The sequence below is a fragment of the Neopsephotus bourkii genome, unplaced genomic scaffold (genome assembly GCF_033783945.1).
Source record: "Neopsephotus bourkii isolate Nb327-2 ecotype Australia unplaced genomic scaffold, CSIRO-AGI_Nbou_v1 NB_53, whole genome shotgun sequence".
In the NCBI taxonomy this organism is placed as follows: domain Eukaryota; kingdom Metazoa; phylum Chordata; class Aves; order Psittaciformes; family Psittacidae; genus Neopsephotus; species Neopsephotus bourkii.
In genome coordinates this window covers 4,135,038-4,154,548 of record NW_026900570.1, presented here as the reverse complement: position 1 = coordinate 4,154,548, position 19,511 = coordinate 4,135,038, and the positions used below count along the sequence as shown (strand labels likewise).

The 19,511-nt window shown below is 43.4% G+C and overlaps 1 protein-coding gene across 2 annotated transcripts in view; it reads right to left on the bottom strand.

Moving 5' to 3' along the window:
• Positions 1-8,996: 8,996 nt before the first annotated feature.
• DNAJB6 (DnaJ heat shock protein family (Hsp40) member B6) overlaps positions 8,997-19,511 on the bottom strand; it is a 59,083-nt gene continuing 48,568 nt past the window's right edge. Inside the window, exons 9-10 of one of the 2 annotated variants that reach the window (XM_061349524.1) lie at positions 18,396-18,602; positions 8,997-10,586 (exon numbers count right to left, since the gene is read on the bottom strand). In XM_061349524.1, the coding sequence (XP_061205508.1) occupies positions 10,504-10,586; positions 18,396-18,602 (290 nt within the window). In that variant the 3' untranslated portion in view covers positions 8,997-10,503. Of the gene's footprint in view, positions 10,587-17,760; positions 18,603-19,511 lie in introns of those variants that run through there. The other variant, XM_061349515.1, reaches the window with a different exon arrangement.

Below are 19,511 nucleotides of genomic sequence, written 5' to 3'. Positions count from 1 at the left end.
ATATATATATGTAGGTGCTCATGCATATTTACCTCTATGGAGAAAGAAAACTTTCAGGTGTTCACTTCATCTTGACCAGGAGTCAGCCCCAAAGCAGAGCAAGAAGGCTAGCAGGAAGGGACAGTAAACCATCTACAAAATAAAACTTACCTGAAATAAAATTGGCTTTTCAAAATTAATGATCAACCTTTTCCCATCTGATGTACCTGCATCTGAAGTTACTTCACAAAAATCTCCTGGTTAACTATTTGTTCTGAGCAGCTCAGTTCTATACAAATAAATAATTTGGGCTGTGTGCCTTTGGCCCTTTGTGCAGGATTAATAGCTGTGTAGTCTGTGTTACATGTACAAACATGCAGATGTACCTTTTTGGACACAGAACTGCTTTTGCAAAGTTACTGGTAAAAGAACTGTCCCCTTATGCAGCGCGGTGTGGGACAGAATCATTTGCTGAGGTTACATTTGATTCCTCAGAGGTGAAAATGTCCACCCCAGACTGGAATCATTTGGGTGGCTTTCCAGCATCTGGTGGTCTGGGGCATCGCAGCTCTCCCAGAGCATCCATGCTTGAAGCTGTGGGCCCCTCATGCCCAGCTGAAGTGACCCTGCCTGCTCTTCCTTGGCATGGGAGATGCAGTTACAAAGAAGAGCTCAGGGTTTAGCTTCAACTGTAATTGCTCACAGTGGTGCTGATATATGCACTCAGTGAGACGAAATGCTTTGCCTGTGCGAATATACCAGAATTGTAGTTTCTGGAGAGCTGAGGGGACTTGGAGTCCTGTCTATTTTTAATTAAAAAAATTAAAATCCAAACTGATGAGGAAGTCCTTTAGTTCTTTTGACCTAAGAGAGGCACAGAAAGTGTTCCCAGATAGGTAAGCTCTTTACTTATTCTTCCAGAAGCACAAGACATTTTCAGCATGGGCCTTAGGGAACAGGGCCCACACCTGTGCTGTGTAGGAGCAGAGGTGGCCCACAATAGCCAAGGACAACTGGTAGGCAGCAAAGAAGTGGCTACAAAAGAGAAAGAACAAACACAAAGGATTCCCCAGACATCTCTAGGTAATGCCTTGCATGGCTATCAGGTGATGTGCTTCTGCTTCCCTGCAGTTAAATTGAACCATTGTTTGCTATCAATATTGCAGGATTTTGATAATAAATCCTCAATTCTGTCCATCGTCTCTCCAGTGAGTGAAGTGGTAGCAGGTGCTCAACGGCTAACTTTCCCCTTCCTCCTCCCCCCATCATCTCCAGCATCCACAACTTCCCTGCCAGAGTGCCTAACTTCACACCTGCAATCTGCTTTCCACATAGACATCAAACTCATAAAAAGAAACCAGACATTTTCCTTAACATCATCATCTAGAAAAAAATCTTAATAAAAGCTGAGATTAAAAAATAGGTATTACAAATTGCTCCACAGGACTAGACAAACAGCCTTCGCACTCCAAAGGTAAAAGCCTTATTTCAAGAAAGCAAGCTCTCTGACAGCAAGACGCAGACCAGTATCGATTGCTGCTCCCATAAATCACATTTATTTTCCAAATAATAGGAAGATTTATTGTTTTCTGCCAAGCAGCGTCACCTGGTAATAGGAGACAGTCAAAGCAACAGTAATTTTCACACCATAAAAACAATATCAAGCCTGTTCACTGAGTAGGATGAATGTTATTGATTAGGGGGAAAACAGACCTATAAAAACAGGAGACAAAAGCAAAGAAATTAAGTAATGATGTACCTGGTGTGCAATGAAAGGTCCGTTAACATTTCCACTATTCAGCTTCCCTCCCCAGTGCCTCCTCTGAAGCATTTACAACCCTGCTCAGAAACCTCCTCAAACCAGGGCTGCAAGGGGTTAATGGTGTGAGATGGACACTTAAAGAAGGGGAGCTCAAACCACAGTATAAAAATGAAGGGAAAGGTCCTATCCTGGTCTCTGTTTATTGACACAACAAAAACCCCAGAGCATTTCACCAAATCGACTTTTTCTGCTGTAGAGAGATGTAGGGCTCAAGGGACAGGCACTTCCAAAGAGTCACAGTCAGGAGCAGCCACTGAGCTGTGGGAGAGGAGACGTGCGTACCTGCCCCGTATCTGTCCCCTGTGTGAAGGGCTAGGAACTACAGGCCCATCCCCCAGTCCGCTCATAGTCAGAATAAATACAAGAAAAACTGAACACGTAAATCCTTATTCTCAAAACTCACCTAAACTTTAAATAGAAAAACCTTCGATACCCCTCACCTACCATCACCATACATACCATCATCATGTACACCAGGTACCGCCAGACTGCCCAGCAGGAGGCAAAGCAGGTCTCACCAGGCCAGTGGTGGAGAGGAACTCCACCAATTCCATCACCCACATCCCACAGACACAATCTCATACCCAGGAATGCTGCAATGTCCTGAAGGGTGCTGTGTATTTCTTATTGACCACCAGCGATGCAGCCAGCAGTGGTGGAAATTAAAAGCCTACTCTGAAAACCCTTTAAGCTTTCCTGCCTGTGCCTAGGCACGTCACTGTCTGGATTAAACTGGGAAGCACAGGGCCAGTTTCTAGCCTCCTGACTTTCCAGACCATGCCTTCATAGTCTCAGTTCTACAGCAGCAGCACGCGATGGCATCATCACCCTCTTCTAGTCAACGCCAGCAGAAAATAGCCCTAAAATAAAGGCAATCTCACAAACTTTCCTCTCTGCCAAGACAGACAATGTCTTGATGACTGGAGGTTTTGAGCAAGGTTAACCCTTGCTAACAAGAAACTGATGACTTTTCTGGGTGGAAAATAGATTCTGCAGGCAGCTCATTGCTTGCAACTTAAACAAAACATTGCTAAACCACAGACCCAAACCTACCTGCTAACTAGCCTAGGAAAAACTTAGTAATCTCTGCATGAAGCAGCAGTTGTTTCATAATTGGGCTGGTAGAAACACCTATTGGTCTGTAGCTTTCTCAGCTGACACATCACAATAAAACATGATATGAGGTGACTCATTACCGTCGTGTTCTATCACATCCCATCTCCTAATGCAACCGGAGACTTGCATTACATGAGCTGAATAATATTTTCCTACATATTCATGATAGAAAAATCTGTGGTTTCAAGGGAAGTCATTTTGTTGATTAAAACCTGACACCACCAAACCTGAATCCTGCTGAGAATGAAGAGGCTGTGGGTTCAGATGCACCCAAAACAACCCTTCCTGCAAACCATAGCAGGGCTATCTGCTAGAGTAGGAGCACAGTGGGCAGAGGTTACCTGTCACTCGAGCCTGTGTCTACACTCAGACTGAAAACCTGTTGGGCAAAATTGCATTTAAAGTGGAGCTGCAGACCCAGATTCACCCTGAGCTTTGACAGATCCTGGCACAACCTTTTTGGAAGGGAAGGGAGTGGATCAATGGGCCAGTTTTGACTTTGCACTTTAAGAACCAGTGGTTGATGTACTGCACCCTCTGGATCCTCCCTACCACTGAAAAAAAGTAGGTAAACTGATGTGTCCTCATAACTACCTCCCCAGACATTTGGTATTTCCCAACATTTCCCAACATTGATGTTGGGGACCCTAAATCCCAGTAAGTGAACACTTGTATTCAGCAGTCCCCACACGAGATGTTGAGGGGAACAGGGAAAATGACAGCCCAGATTGCTACAGATGGGAGGTATCATCTACATATTGGACAAGAGGTTGGAAGCGGAAAAGCTGACAAGGGCAGTGCTGTGGAAATAAGGGGTGCATGGAGTCACGCTGCCCACATCTCCAGCACTCTTTGCAGGAATGTGTTACACCAAGACCAGATGTGTCTTCCAAAGGTTACTGGACCCATCCCCCTGGTTGACAGCCACCATACAGCCAGTGCTGGTTTTCCATGGGAGCAGGAAAACTGGCAGTGGCCACACCAGGCACTCGTGACAATGAAGCACTTACTCCAGTGCTGCCGGCCTGCCAGCCAAGCAGTTACAGGCAGTTAAAGCTTGCAGCCTGAGGAGCAGCGAGTGGTGGCAGGAGCTGTGCCTGAGTCAGAAGGTGCACGTCCTGTCAGCTGCCAGGGAATGCCCTGTGACGCGCTTTCGGCTGAGGGGATGGGAATGAGGATGAAGGTGTGTGGGACCGTGCTCTGGAGATACCATCGTTGTCATGAGCTCATGCGTTCTCATTCCAGAGCCTGTGAGAGCCTGGTGAGACTGAGGGCATCAGAGCCAGGTCTCAAGCGCTGATCTGCTCTTCCTGCATCCCAGGCTTTGCATGGCCTTTTTCTGTCAGGCTGATAGTAGGGTATTAGGAAGGTGACGAAGTTCTCATCATGATCATCTGGATGGTCATCACAATTTATAGAGCTGAGCAACAGCCACTGTTTAACAAGCTTTCCTGACCTAGCTGAGAGGGCCCCCAAAGGTAGGAAAAGGCTTTTCTGCAAGGAATGGTTCCATATACTGGACATCTTGAGCCATAAAGGAATTAACCAAAGGCTGGCATGAGGCAAAATGTGCCAACTTGTGAGTGACTATAAAAAGGTGAATGAAGTTGTAGTGGTCAGGCTCTCTACCAACACCAGAATGGAGAATGGGAGGAAAACAAATGAAGCTGTAAAAGAGAGGTTTAAAACACAGGAGTTATCCCATTACCCAGTGGAGTCAGATGAGGGATCCCCTGCCATAGGACCTATTGAGCAGTTTTCTAGGTTAAGAGGCAATTGAGTGTAAAAAAATCCCAACACCCTGGGCAACAGAAAGACCATTTCTGGATCCAGGAGCCTCAGAGGGACAGAGCACTGCAGCTGGGAAAACATTTTGGTGAGGTATAATTACATGCTTAGCCTGTTCCTGTGCTCTCCCTTAGGCATCCACTATTAGTCACTATCAAAGACAGGACAGTGGGCCAGGTAGCTGACAAATCATTTTTATGGGTATACAGTGTGACTCACAGCACTGAGAAGTCCCTAGTGCTGGTTACTTCCTTGCCTCGAATCCCAAAGCAGTAAAACCAACGCTGTCACAACGCTACCATTATAACAGGTTGTGGCTTGTATCTGCTGCCATGATCAAGTTATGCACCTTTGGTGAGTGTCCCTTCCAGGTGCCGTGGGAAGCGTTTGCTTGGTGCATCTTAACATCTGAGAGCTCCGGCCCTTCCTCAGCTCTGAGCATGCAGCCCGTGAAAGAAGCTTCAAACTATCTCTTGATCTTACTTAGCAATATACAACCAGCATTGCTCAGCTTAACATATTAAACCATTTGAAACTGTCACATGCTGGGACTCCAAAAATCAGGCAGAAACATATATTTCATCAGTTTTAACCTAATATCTTTAAGAGGTGTATTTGTTTATTGGCTTTGGTGTGCACTGTTAGCTTGCATCTTAAAAGTCAGACACGGAGGCGTTTTTCTGAAATCAAAGCGTTCGGACTTGTTACGAGAGCACGTATTTTGGTCTTCCTTACCTCTTGCTTTTGGGGGTGGTTTTGCAGTGATGACATGAGGCCTCCTGGAAGAGGCGGAGGAAAAGTCTTAGATACTTGACATGATGTGCCCAATGACATGAGCAGTCTCTGCTCGTTGTGACGAGAGCAGCAAGGTAGCCTAGCGCACACTTGGAAATGTCATCTCGGGTCAGCTCAGCCACTTTGGAAGTGGCCACTTCTCTCACTATCAGTAGTTAACAGCTGGTGGTTAAGAGGGCACCAACAAGGTACTTAACAAAGCTGACAGTTCCCAACACCCCTCCTAACTTAACAAAGCTGACAGTTCCCAACCCCTTTCCTAACCCTTTTTAGCTACAACTTGTGAGAAGTCATGCTGTGCTGCCACAGAGCAGCTGAATCGATCCTGGTTTCAAATACGGACATTTATTAAAATTGAGATCTGTGTGTGTCTTTAACTGTTTTAATTCTCAACAGTGGAGAGAAAAATTGCCTTGCCTGGAGTTTTCAGTGCTACAGGCAGCAGAGAGTAAAGTTTTGCAAACAGCAATGTCTCTTAGACCAGATTCCAACTTGCTCACTGGGAGGAGGAGAATTAAATATACCTAATCGTAGGCAACTGTACCATCAGAACTATCCCCATCAATATGTGAGCTGCAGAGGAATAAGGTGCTCCCCAGTCAAGGTAACATGTAAAAGCACTAAAATGTGAGCCAAGTTTGAATATAAGGAATAAGGGCTGCACATGAAGGAAGATAAATGAGACATAAAATGCAAGGACTAACCTGTGCACCCTGGAATAAACAGTCCTGTGTAAATGGCATGTAAAACGAAGGGGGAGGGGGAAGAAATGGAAATAAATAGAGTTCTGCATGGGCAAAATAAAACAACGACATTCAATATAGTAACGAGCTAATCCCACCACTTGATAGTGAGAGAAGTTTGGTAGTGCATGTCTAGGAACATTCCTGAAGAACAAGTGGGTACGAGTCACACATTTCAGATGTGGTCGGCAGTTTAGAACTTCCCTAATGGTAATGGGCATATTTTCTGGATATCTGAGTCTCCTCTTTTCAAAAGAAGCATCTTATCAGTGTGTTATTTCAACAAATACATACAAATGCTCACGATAGTTCTGAAAAACAAAGCAGTTTCTGTAAAGGCAGCCAAGCTGACAGAGAAAAACAGCTTTGTTACCTCCAGAAGTAAGCTTTGCAGGTCTGCAAGCTGCCCACAGAGGCGGGCAGCAGTATGGAGCAAAGACTGGGCAAAAACTTGAACAACACATTTTTAACATTTTGACACCTACACGCTCTGAGATCATTTATTTAAGATCAAATTCCTGCCAAGTCTTAGCTAAAAGACCAGAAAAAAGTGTGGAAGCCCCACTGAATCAAAGCCATTTTCATAGTGGCAGCTTCCAAGTGAGGAGAAGGAACCCTTACCTGTTGGTATTTTGTTTGTTTGTGATTGTGCCCCCCTATCTTGAGATAAAACCATTTTGTCTTCAGTGTATCATTTTAATTATGCTGTTACTCGATTGTCCTCTATCCCAATAGTTTTGTTCTCTCATGGGATGTAGTTTGCGTCTCTGAGCCCAGGTATCGGCTCTGAAAAGAAGCGTTTTGAAATACAGTTTAGAAGTCAAATGAGGTTTGTATTTAAATTATAGTTTCTGTTTCTACCCTCAGCTCTTCCACAGAAGTGTTGTAGGATGGTCAGGAATCTTTCCCCAGCTTTCACAATACGTTTATTCACAGCCACTCTTGGGCCAGCATCATCTGTTATCAGTTGAGGTGTCTCACACCCACCTGCATTTTTCCTGTCCAAACACATACTTTAAGCAACCATATCGTCTTGCAGCCTTCACCTTTGCCAGATGGATGCACTGAGATACAAGACCTCACATACATGCCTACTCATACATATGTGGCAGACACAGCACCATGTCCAGGCTGTCCTGCAAGCAGCATAGCCATGTGAGCACAGTCCCACACCCAGACTGACCAGGGGGAAAAAAAAAGTAGGCTTTCAGATCCAAAAATACCATTCCAGAAATGTGTGTGGGCAGCTCACACATAATTGTATATATAAAAAAAATGCTACATCTCTCCCTGAGTTTTTGATATGCTGTGATTTTGTAATGTCAAGTATTGTTCTTCTGACACTGGTTTCTATCAGCTTCATGACAGAAGTTCAGTGCTGCTCATAAGCCCTACCTTAAGTTACGCTCTTCAGAAACCCACCTCTTCAAACACACACAAGTATATGAATATGATACAATCCATTTTATGCTGCATTTCTATTTGGTCTTCTAGAACTTCTTTTTCCCTCCCTGATTGATAGACAATTATCAGACACACACAATTCACAGTTTGACTTAAGACAAATAACTTCACAAACTTAAATCTGGAAGGCTTGTTGCTATTATAGATGAGCCACATTTACTTGGTATGTTAATATTTAAATGTGTGGACATGGGGAATGAACTGTAACCCATTATTACAGCTATTTACTTTCTTTTCTTGGATTTTATGAATATCAAGTTTATTTGCTTGTAAAATAAATGAATTTCTCAATTGTATGCTCTTTTTGCAACACAATTATTCCTACCATGCGATCTGCTTCACAGTGCTCAGTTAAAGCAGTTACCCTTCAGTTAAAATCCATAGATAATCAGGCTGAGGAGGAACAAATTAGGCTCAATGGCCACAGGCTCTCATTTCTTAATTTCTGGGCAAGCTTGGGCACATTCTAGGTAGTTACAGGAAAAATTATGCCCGTGGTTCCCTTCTCTGGGGACTTTCTGTTTCCCAGGAGTTTCTTCCCACAGCAGCCCAGGTGCAAGCACACGAGCAGCTTTCTGGTGGGATAAGAATGCCTTTGGCAAGACAGGCTTCCTCACTAATGTAGAGCCTACCTTCAAGGTCTCCTACCTAATTAATGCTCTATCCTCCTCCTTCAGGCCTAGCACAGGGATCAGGGTCAAGGAGATATTTATGTACATAATCCCAGTCTGTTCTAACTCTTCAAGGCACATTCCTGGTCTGCAGCCACTCTGTCCTGTGACGCAAGGCTGCTCACAACACAGGGACAGCCTGGGGAGACCAGCCCTATGCCGTTGTCACCTCTCCCAGCACCTCCCCTGTTTTTCCAAAGCATGGCCCATTTTCCCATCATTTAAGGAGCACTAAATTTAAAATTAGCATATGTACTATGAAGGACTGCTCCCATAGTGCAGAAAGCATACTAAATGAGCAGCTATTCAAAGTATTGTGTATTACCTAGGATAAATATTCCTCGTAAGGCAAACGTGCAAGCTCTGTTTGAGGCATATGTTCCTTATAGTAATGTTTTCCAGCCAGAAAGAACCCTCCTTTTCCAGTATCAGCTGTCTGGCACCAGGACTTGTTGACTTCCCCATGGATTTAGCAAAAGGAAAAACTCGGTATGCCTGCGGGCATTTTGTGAATGCAAACTCACTGCCTTTTACTTACAGCATGGACTCTGAAACTAAACATGAACAACTGACGCCAGCTGTAGTTGTACATACAGTACAGCACAAGAGGACAAAGTATAAAGGAGAATTTTCTTTATTTTTAAATATTAGTAACACTGCACAAAACAAAAAAGTGGTACTTAAGTGACAGAAAATCAGTACTCAGTCATAGTTCATATTAACCATAATTTAAATACCCTAAGAGTTCATGTACGGTTATATGTTTGCACAGGGTTACATTGGGTAACATAAGCATTTGAAGCTAAACTATTCAGATACCAGAGACACCAGAATTTGTTATATCATGCTAGAATGCAGACTTGATTTTTCTGTTTAGTTTCTTCTTTATGCTATTATGTGCATTCCAACACCTTTCAAATGTTAGGATGAGTGAGCTTCTGCAGGAACTGTGGATTTTCAATATAAGTCTGCTACATCAACATATTGGCAAAGGGAAGACAAAAGAAACAAAACAACAGAACCATAAGCTGCTAACTCCTACCTGGAGGTTAAAAAAGGAGGCAACATACTGACAAGAAACATGCAGGTAGATGCTTAAGGCAGCGGAAGGGCTCTGCACAAACTAAAAGGTTAAAAGGAGCGATGTGTCATGCACATGAGACAAGTATGGGAAGCAAGGAAGTAATCTTGCCAGAAAATACGTATTTCTTTCAAAATTAAAACATCTTTTCAAGCTAAAAAGAAATTAGTTCTACAATAAAAGTGATGCAAAATGCTTTCATACATAAAGGTATGAGTTCCTTGCAGAAACAACTTGATAAAATCTTACACGGATGCTGAAAATGTTTGTTATCTAGAGCCTACTCAGCAGAAACAAAGAGTTTTAAAGTAGCACTTAGGTCATTTGTCTCTAGGTTCTGAAAATAAACTCTTAGACTAAGGAATGATTTCACTAAATGATTCATTGGGAGTCAACTATGTTTAAGGAAATCAGTAGGAGTGGTTACAGGAGACCATCATTACACTAGCTTTCTTAAAATCAGAATAGAACCTCATGGTACAATTTAAAATGAAGGAACATTTTAATAGGGACAAACTTTTGCTGCCCAGCTGGGGGGGGGGGGGGTGAGGGGGGAATAATCACTGTAAAAGTAACTTACTAAGCTTGCATAAATCACCCTATAAGAGCTCATGTCTCCATCCCATTCCCAATGACATGAGTGAATAGGACTCTTCTTTCAACAGGCCTGATGTTGATGCAGAGTAACCAAACAAACAGGCATTTACACAACCCCTTATATCCTAACAAGACAAACACTAGACTAGAGTCATCTTAGTCCCAGGGAAGGAAGAGGTAAGAAATTCTGTAACATTTCCAATTTTCAAACATATCACGCTTCCAACCAAGATAAGCCCCGTTCAAAATCCCTAACCCCACTGGCAAGAAAGCCGCTCCGTGAAACTAACAAGAATAACATAGTGCAATTTTAGTACAGTTTTAAACATGAGTCACTTTCTTGCTAGCAGTGTGAACAATCAAAAAATATACACAAAAGAGGTGTGCTCAAACGTAACATTAAGTTGTCATTATTATAACCGTATTGGCATGGCAGAGAAGTCCATTTTAGTAACTCCCTTTGGTTGACTTCTTCTTCTTCTGGTCCTCTCTCTGCTTCTGCTTCCTCCTCTTGCTGCCTTCTTTGTACCCTGAAGGAAACATGGCTTGTAAAACACTATTCACAGCATTCATGGACTTTTCCCTCTAGCAAAAGCACATGTTCTCTGAATGGTTTAGTGAATTTTAAAGAAAAGGTCTGACTTTCTAACATGTTTTGGTTTTTTAAGTGATGATTTCTACTATATCCCCAGTTCTATTATATCCCTTCCATGGGACAGAAAGAAAATACTGTCAATCTTTGAAGTTTGAAAAGATCCGGAGAACTTTCAAAAGACTTCAAAGCCATTCAGGAAAAGCTTCAAAATTAGAGCACATGCAAACCCAGAATAATTTTCAGAACAGAAGTAATAAATAATACTTATGAAGCAGGAACTATTTAAGTACTGGCAATTCCTGCTCACAGTAGTCAGAGTTACCATGGTATTTGCATTTTCGTTTTAAGACTAGGGAATGCCAAGAACCCCGAGTAAATAAGATGCTCAGTGTTTACCAATATGCATTTTATATACAGGTGATCAGCCTGCTCATGCTTAATTATGCACCATAGGTTATATTTACTGCAAATCCAATGGTGCATGGAAGCATCGAGCAATTTGCTACAGGTCCAGCAGGCACAAGCCTCCCACGATGTGGTCATCATCCCAGTGTTCCCCCCCTTAAAAGATGAGCAAAAGCAGCTCTTGCTCTGCACGACTTCCTCCAAGCTTGCAGTAAAATGCAACTTGCAGACTTGCATGGACAGTGAACTGCGCAGAGCCAACACCACATCTGCCCAAGTGCACCCAAATCTAACCTCAAAGCTAGCAAATATTTCCCTCGGGCAATCATTCTGTGGTGCCTTGAGACAGCTGGAGGGATCCTTCAGCTCAGCAGTGCTCTGCACTGGGAGATGGCACAGTCTGGTGAACAGGGCCAGCACGGAGCAGAGGAGCCCCTGCAAGCCAGCTGAGAGGTAAGGCTGGGAGTCACAAGAATGGCCCAGGCAGGGCCCAGCTCCACCTGTCTGGGAATCTCTTCTTTTCCCCTCCAGTCTGCCTGCAGGCAGGCAGAGATGACCCCAAGGGAGCCATGTCACCATTGCCTAAAGAGACATGGTTCTCCATCAGTTTAGCACCAACAGTAAAATTAAGATGGGAAAAGGAAGCGGTGGGAGGTCAGGGGAGTATGAAGCCACACTGTGGCTTAAGTTTGCTCCTAATCAGAGCTCCTCCCAAGTGCAGTTAAATGTTGTGCCCACAGCAGAGCCCTAGGTCTTTGGTTTAAGACTTGGGGAGAACCATGTGATAGTCTTCAGGCTAAAATCGCTTGAGACATTACAAAAAGCTTGTGTGTTAGGAGGAAATTCACTCCCCTTCGTAGCATAGAGAAGCTGTTCCTAGGTTATCATTCTAGCTCCTACACTGGATCAACAGCATGACTTCATCTTTTGCAATCACCCGAGTCAAGAAGCAGGATATTTACTTAGAAATTCTGCCATGAGTGATTAGCCTGAGCAAAGTTAGAGTGGAAACCAGCTGTATTGTTTAAGGAAGAGAAAAACTGGCAGCGCTTTGCAGAACTGCAGATGACTATCACCTCTGCACCCTGCTACCCTCCTGAGCTACAATCCTGCCCCAGGGACACTGTGTGAACATCTCCTCATTGAAAACTCCACCCATGAAGTTTACTTCAGTGTGAGCTCCTCGGTCACTTACACAGCGTCAAAAATAGGATCCCTTGGCATTTAATTTACTCCTGTAAGGCACAGATCCCAGAAGGGCTCAAGCGTCTCTTTGCTTTCCCACAAAGCCCAATGGAGGCAGGAGAGACATGCTGACTCCTGCAAATCAGCCATTGGGAGATGTTACTCAAAGCATTTTTCCCTTTACTGGAGGGAAAAACAGCATCATATCAGCTGATCAGAACTAGTTCATGTAATAACTATGAAACATTAACATTTGGGGAAGTATCATTAAAACCTAACAGGTTATTAGCTTCATAATTTTCTCATTTTTCATTTTCAAAACACTGTCAGTATTTCTAACAGGCTCCCACATCCAGGCACAATTACATCTGATACTGCTATTTATATCACAATACTTCATTTTTCCCCCCCAACAGTCCATTTTCTTCAAATGTTTGAGATTCTGAAAGCAATTCTAGCAACTTTGCCTTAAAAATCCTGTGAGTCCGTGTAAATTATGACTCGAAATGAATGCCACATAATTCATTGTCCTACAAATGAAACAACCCAAATGTTAAAAATAATGTGGTATGAAGATATTCAGGCATTTGACAACACAGTCTCCTACCAGCCACCAGAATGATAAGGGTGAAAAGTGGAAATCTTTCAAGTGTTATCACTGACACACAGAAACAGATTGGCCAAAGCAGGAGATAACACACAAATACAGAGTATTCCTCAAGAGAAAACTGCCAGGTCTTTCAGTTCTGAGCCTGCTGTGATAAATAATTTCACTCTCGACCATTTCCTTTTCTACCCCCACCTAAGAAGAAAGGATAGGTCAAACTTTGCCAGGCTTTCAGCTCCATTGATGCAATGCTGGGTGATAACAGCTACAAACCTGATCCAAGCAAGTGAAGCAGCTCCTAACAAAAATAAAACTGCACACTAAAGACGTAACCCTTTGGTACTCCTTTCACTTGAACACTTCAACCAGCACTCATTAAAAGCACATTTAGCTGCCTTGGTTACAAGACTAGCCCCAAAGTCACGAGAGAACAAAATCTGCTATTTGATTAATCTGCAGTGATTCTGTGTCCTGGCGAGTTGCCAGCATCGCAGTGGTCATAGAAACAACAGTTCTGGCCTTGGATAAGGGCTTCTCAAATTCCCACCCTTAAAAGCAATTGTGAGCAATCTTTACTCTAGAAATGCATTACAGGGTGGAGGGAGAATGGGTTGCTGGGAGCTTCCCCAAGCTTTGACATTAGGAAAACAGATTAACTCAAATGCAAATCCACCACCCTAACTTGGTATGTTCTTGCTTTAGTCAGCTGCCATGAGCAGAGATGGATGAAGCAAGGATCCACACCATTTGGAATTACACCTGATTTACAACCAGGACAATTCTTGTCTACAGCAAACAGCACTGGCTGACCTGCTCTTTTCATTTTGTCCCCTTCTCTTCTACTTCTGGAAGAGCCTAAAGGAGCTATTCCAGCTTTCATAAAGATGCTGAAGGATGAATCCAACTTTCAACGATGCTTAGTAGCAACACCTTCAACCCCTCATCAAGGACCCAAAACAAATTGGGAAACCTCTCTGCTGTGTCCCAGATTGACATTCCTACTTCTCTGCCATCTGCACCTCCCAAAGTCACAGGTTTGTTCAGTCACTGACTATGAAACTTGTCACATTCTTGGGCGGCAACTACAAAGGGAGGTGTGCACATCAAGTGATTGATCCAAAGGGACAAGTGTCCTACCCAACCCATCTGTGGTGTCCTACTTCTTCCTGCTCTGCCCGACATCTGCCTGCAGTACCAGGATGCAGAGAGCAGCCATGGGTCTGCTCCACCTTCCTTCTGCCGGCACAGAAGAGCATAGGAGTCAGCAGAAGGAAACAAGGTGTTCAGTCATGACCAGTGATTAACAAGCAGCATTGCTGCTTCTTGACCTACATCCATTAGTAAGATAGGCCTTGGCCTGATTTTTATAAATCTCTTGCAAAGGTGAAGACTTCAGAGGACTTTCTTTCCACTTTCAGGCTCTGAAGCACTGCAGTTGAGGTGGGAGGGATTCACGCTTTCTACTCAAGTCCATGAGAAAATGGGTTTTGAGCGCTACTATTTGCTCAGATTGTGGTCAGTCTTTTGCCCATCTTTAAACCATGAAAGCAGCCATAGCTCATGTACAAGTTGGGTTCTCCAGTGTTTCCCAATTTTTTGCTCTTAGAAAGATCTCTCTAGTTAAAACAACAAGTTGTTCTTTCACAGGTAGCTAGCTTACTTCCGGGTTGCAGCCACCATCTGTTATTTTAGATGAGCCATACTTTCATATGCCATTATAAAAATTCACCCAAAATCACAGCTCTAGTATAATTTTATGTGTGTGACTCAATTTACAATTACAGCTTTACACTTTCACATTCCCTCCTTTCAGTCCAAGCCACTGCCCAACACAGACCACAATCTGACCTACTAATTCTCTCTCCACATACATAGCTCCTGGCCCATGCCACAGAGCATCACAGAGAGAGAACCTGCCTTTATATACAGGCCTGAGGTGACAAAACGTCCCACCCTGACTAGGTATGCTGCTTCACTGTTTAATTATCCCCACTGTTAAATCCAAGGAGCGAGTTCTCCAGTTTCACTGGCCAACCCAGTGATGTAATTCCAACTTCGATGTCTGAGGGGACTGAAAAACTTCAGCCAACTTACTGGGGCCTGCCTTCATGCTTGCTCACCATACTATTTTCGATACCAATTTTGCCTAGAATTGCTACCAAAACATACCAAGCCAGATGCAACCTACTTGCTTGCTATTAAGATAATACTGTTACTGAATAGAGTCCAAGGTTTTACTCCCACATGGCAAGCAAAAGCTTGCAAGGCTATGGAGCCTTGGAAGCCATTCATGGGCAACCCAGCTACCTTCTACAGGAAGCAAATGGGTAATGGGATGCTCTTGTACTAGCAGCCAAAAACCATGTGTGAAGGCAGCTCTGGCTAAGCCAAGGAATAATCAGCCAGCCTTCAAAACCAGCCAGTCTTCCAACTCTCTGCCACAGAAGAACATGGCTGTTATCCTGTCCCATCACACACAGCTACAGCCAGGGGATGTGGAACAAAGGGAGAGTGAACTCCCTCCCATCCACACCTCCAGCATTCCTCACGCATTAGATTTACACAGAAAACAGTGGCTTTGCTTTCCTTTCTTTTCCATTACATGCCTGAATACAAGTATGTAAGGGAATTATAAAGTAATTAGTTTGGATAACCAAGCACATAGATTTTACTAGTTAGTAAAGTGTAATTCAGGAAAGCGAATGCCGGTAAAAAGAACGGAGACTGCATTAAGGATGAAATAAACTAAATACAAATGACTCAACTTTCCAGCAGAGGAATCCATGCCAGAAAAGGATCAAGATTAGTTAAGCTTGTTCTTTTAAAGTAGTTTCTGCTTCAGAGATGCCAGTGAATAAAAATGCAGCAAAAATTAATTATTAATGGTGTAAGTTTTAGGTTAATGCAAGCTATTTCATTCAAAAGGAAGAGAAAACCTTGCAATATTATCTTCCAAATAACAATCTTCACATCACATATTTCTCAGCATTTTAACAATTAAACATTTCAACCAATCTTGTTAGATAAAGGTCAAACCTCTCAAACCCAGAGAAGTAGTTTTTTAGGGATAGTTACCACTATCTCTACTATTAACAGGCTGCAATCCCCAGGTCTCTGTTGGCATTAATACCACTTTGAAACGGCTTGGGTACCACCAGTCAGTCATACATCACACTGTCAGGTATTTGCAGGATCTGAATTCTTGTTAAAAAATTACTTGTTTGGAGCTAGAGACCTGTTTTGAGATATGCAATGACTTCAGAGCATAAACAGCTTTATTCTAAAAGTCCCTTATGAAACCAGGAACAGTATGAAACTCAGAGCAATTTCCACTAAAACACAAAGTCTGTGTTAGATGAAGAATCAAATTAAACCCTAATTTTTCTATTAAATATCAGCTGTAATGCCTGGAAATCCTGACTAAGGAGAGGACTCATCTCACCTCTGGATATTGGTTGCCAGTCTAAACAAGTTGGCCACCCTTTCTCCTTGGGCACTAGAGAGAGCTGGCCGCTTCCAGAGGCATTCCACCCCATTCAAGATGAAACCTACCCTCTTTTCCTTCATTTAAATTTGCTATAGACTTGCAAATTAAAACTGAAAAATTCCCACTCTTAGAGCTGCAAAAAGAAAACCATTTCACTGCAGTTGAATCATTAACATCTGAGGATTTGCTTGAAGTGCCCTAGCTGGGACAACGTCTAAAACTGCCTCACTATCTCACTGCCAAAGGCCACACACCAGTGGTAACAAAAGAGTCAGATTTGAAGTGGAACAGTGCCCGTTTTGAGGCCATTGAACTTAACTGTTTTCCACTGAATTGAGTGGGCTTTGGACCAAGGCAGAAAAAGATGCTATTCTTTCCCAGCGCTGGCCTGTGTAAGCACAGCAGCTGTTGCAGTGATCAATGAGAAGCCAAGCGGGAGCACCTAAGTGGTCTACGTAATTACAGCGCTGTGCTGGTGAAGCCTGCTTCCTGGGCAAGGCAGTCAGCAGAAGTGAGCACCCATGAAGGAGAACAGCATTACTGGCCAGGGCTCGTGCACAAACCTCCCAGGGAGGGATTAAGACACTCACGTAGTGTTTTATGACTGACTCGACCAGTCCTTCAGCAGCCCTGTCCGTCAGAGGAACAGTAGGCAAAATATTTAAAGCAACAGTAAAATCTTAGTCTTATTGCAATCAAGTTTTCACCCTGAATCTTTTACAGCAATTCACAATCTACTGGCAGAAGAGAGGGTTTTGTGATTGCACAAATACTTCTAGAAATTCATTTTAATTGCAAACTTGTGCGTCTCAGAGCATAAATAGATTCACAGCAAAAAGTCCTCAGCAATCTGAGAAATTGCTCCAAAATTTGCAAGGTGCATGTCAAACCCAGGTGCTCTTTGGAAGCATAGTGATGTATTGTTATGATTGTAGAGAACCTCAAGCCTCCAAATGCAGAGCCAAGGGTTTGTTTTGCTGGCTACAGATACAGGAGACAAAACCTACAACCCTTGCATGGGAGATTTTGGGATATCAGCCCAGAGGTTACATTCAGGGTTCTGCAGAGGAATCTTAAACTTTTTCTTTTCTTTTTTTAAATAGAAGATTCAACTGAGATACCCATAAAGAGACAAAACTTCCACCAACTGATCAGGAAGACATTGATCTAAATGCGTCTATTTTTATAAGCTGTCATCCCACATGATATCTTCAGGTCTTCCATACAGAAGACAGCGTTACATTTAAAGGCTCAAACACAGCAGAAGTTGGTACAGCACTGGGAGTGTGTCAGTACACATTTTGGGGTACACTGCATGTTTTTCCATGCACTGTGTTTACCCTGAGGAGCCTTGTAAGCTCGCACTTCACCTAATTCATCATCACTACTGAGAATGGCCCTTGCTTTGGGCATCCAAGTAGAAGGGCATCTTCACGTTTCAGAAAAACCTGTCCTGGCAGCCCTGGATGATCTCTGACCACAGGCTCAAATTAAGTAGTTATGAGGACTCTGTTGTCCAAGATTGCCTCTGGACAGTATTGCTAAAACATTACAGACAGGGAATATATCAAAGGACTAATTACTTCCAAAAATAACTGGGACACTCGCTGTGCTTCCGCATTCACCTGAACGGTCTCAGCCTTCTCTACTGGGATTTAGGTGCCTAAAATTGCAGCTTCCAGGAATAATATAAAGTTGCTGAACCTCGCCTTCAACAAAGAAACCAAGCACAATTTAAGTAAATGACTGTGTAAAGTATTGTGATCAGTTAGTCTCTAAAAGGCCTTCACTTTTAAGAACAAAGAGCACAGGCACTTCAGCAGCATAAAGGTATTTGCCTCAGACCCCTGAATATTCCAGGGTGTTTGTGAATCTAGACTAAATTCAAGAGCAGAGCTAAATGCAGGATGAAGGCACACAGGCTGCTGTTCATTATCTACCGGGAAGCTAACATTAGGTCAACACACAGCAACAACCCCTTGCTTGACTTTTCAGCTTTGGCTTTTGACTAGGTGATGGGTCCTTATCTGCGCATTTCTCATCAACATGCTTGTGCACACCTGATAAATAAAAAGGGGTCTCCAAGCTGCTTGTAACTCGGCTTCTATCTTGTTCTTCCACCTCATCACTATTATAATGATAGGCATATCTGGGGGAACTGGCAGGCTTGTGAGACTTCAGCAGGCGAGGGTTGGTTGGCTGGAAAGGCAGGGCTTGTTGTCCTCTCCGTCTGCACTCCTCAGCAAAGGCTTCTTCATCTGCCTCACCTGAAAAAGCAAAGAGTGCAAGAAAAGTGAGCAGCACCCAAAATGCTTATGTTTAGACTGAAAAGATCAAAACTGGGCTGGAAATTGGGTGTCACAAAACTACTGCCTTGGCTGTGGTCAGCTCACAGACAGTCCTGTCTATATGCCAGTGGGGGAGTGTCTGGAGCTCTGTCAGTGGCCTCTCACCACACTGAAGCCACTCAAAAGTCAGCTAGATATGACAACTCAGGGGCCACTGTCTCCTTTTTCCCCAGGGGCAGAGTGGCTGAGCTGAGCACATGGCCTTGGATAATGTTTTTGTCCTGTGCAGAGCATGCCATCTCATCCCACCTCACCTGGACTGTCTGCCTAGGAAGGGCTGGCCCTCCTCAAGGAAAACTTATAGGGAAAGGAGGGAGAAATACCCATGCTGGCTACAGGGATAGTGGGAGAAGAACAAAGCCAGTGTGGGTTCAGAGGGGCTGGATGTTGGATATCCACAGCTCGAAGGATGGTAGAGAAGTGTGAAGGACCACATGAAAATGGGAATTGCGTTGAAGATGCAAGATGTAAGCCCAGTCCAGAGAGCAAGGCCGGCACTCACAACAGCAAATGAACACAATGGAAATAAAAACCTAATGTTTGCAAAACCATGAAAGATGAGTTACTCTCGTCATACTCATGCTGTTGTGCAGAGGACACTTTCCTTTGCTGCAGAGACTCCAACAGTACCAACTCTGTGAAGCAGAGAAATCAGCTACCATAACACAAAGAAAACCCAGCACAACCACACATTGAAAAGCAAACAGTAAGATAACACATAAAAAAGCCAACCAAGGGCATTCAACATGGAAAATAAGGGGTAAAAAACAAAACAAAAAAGTGAGAAGAAAGGTGTGTACCACATTTGTCTCTTAAAGGCTTCTTAAA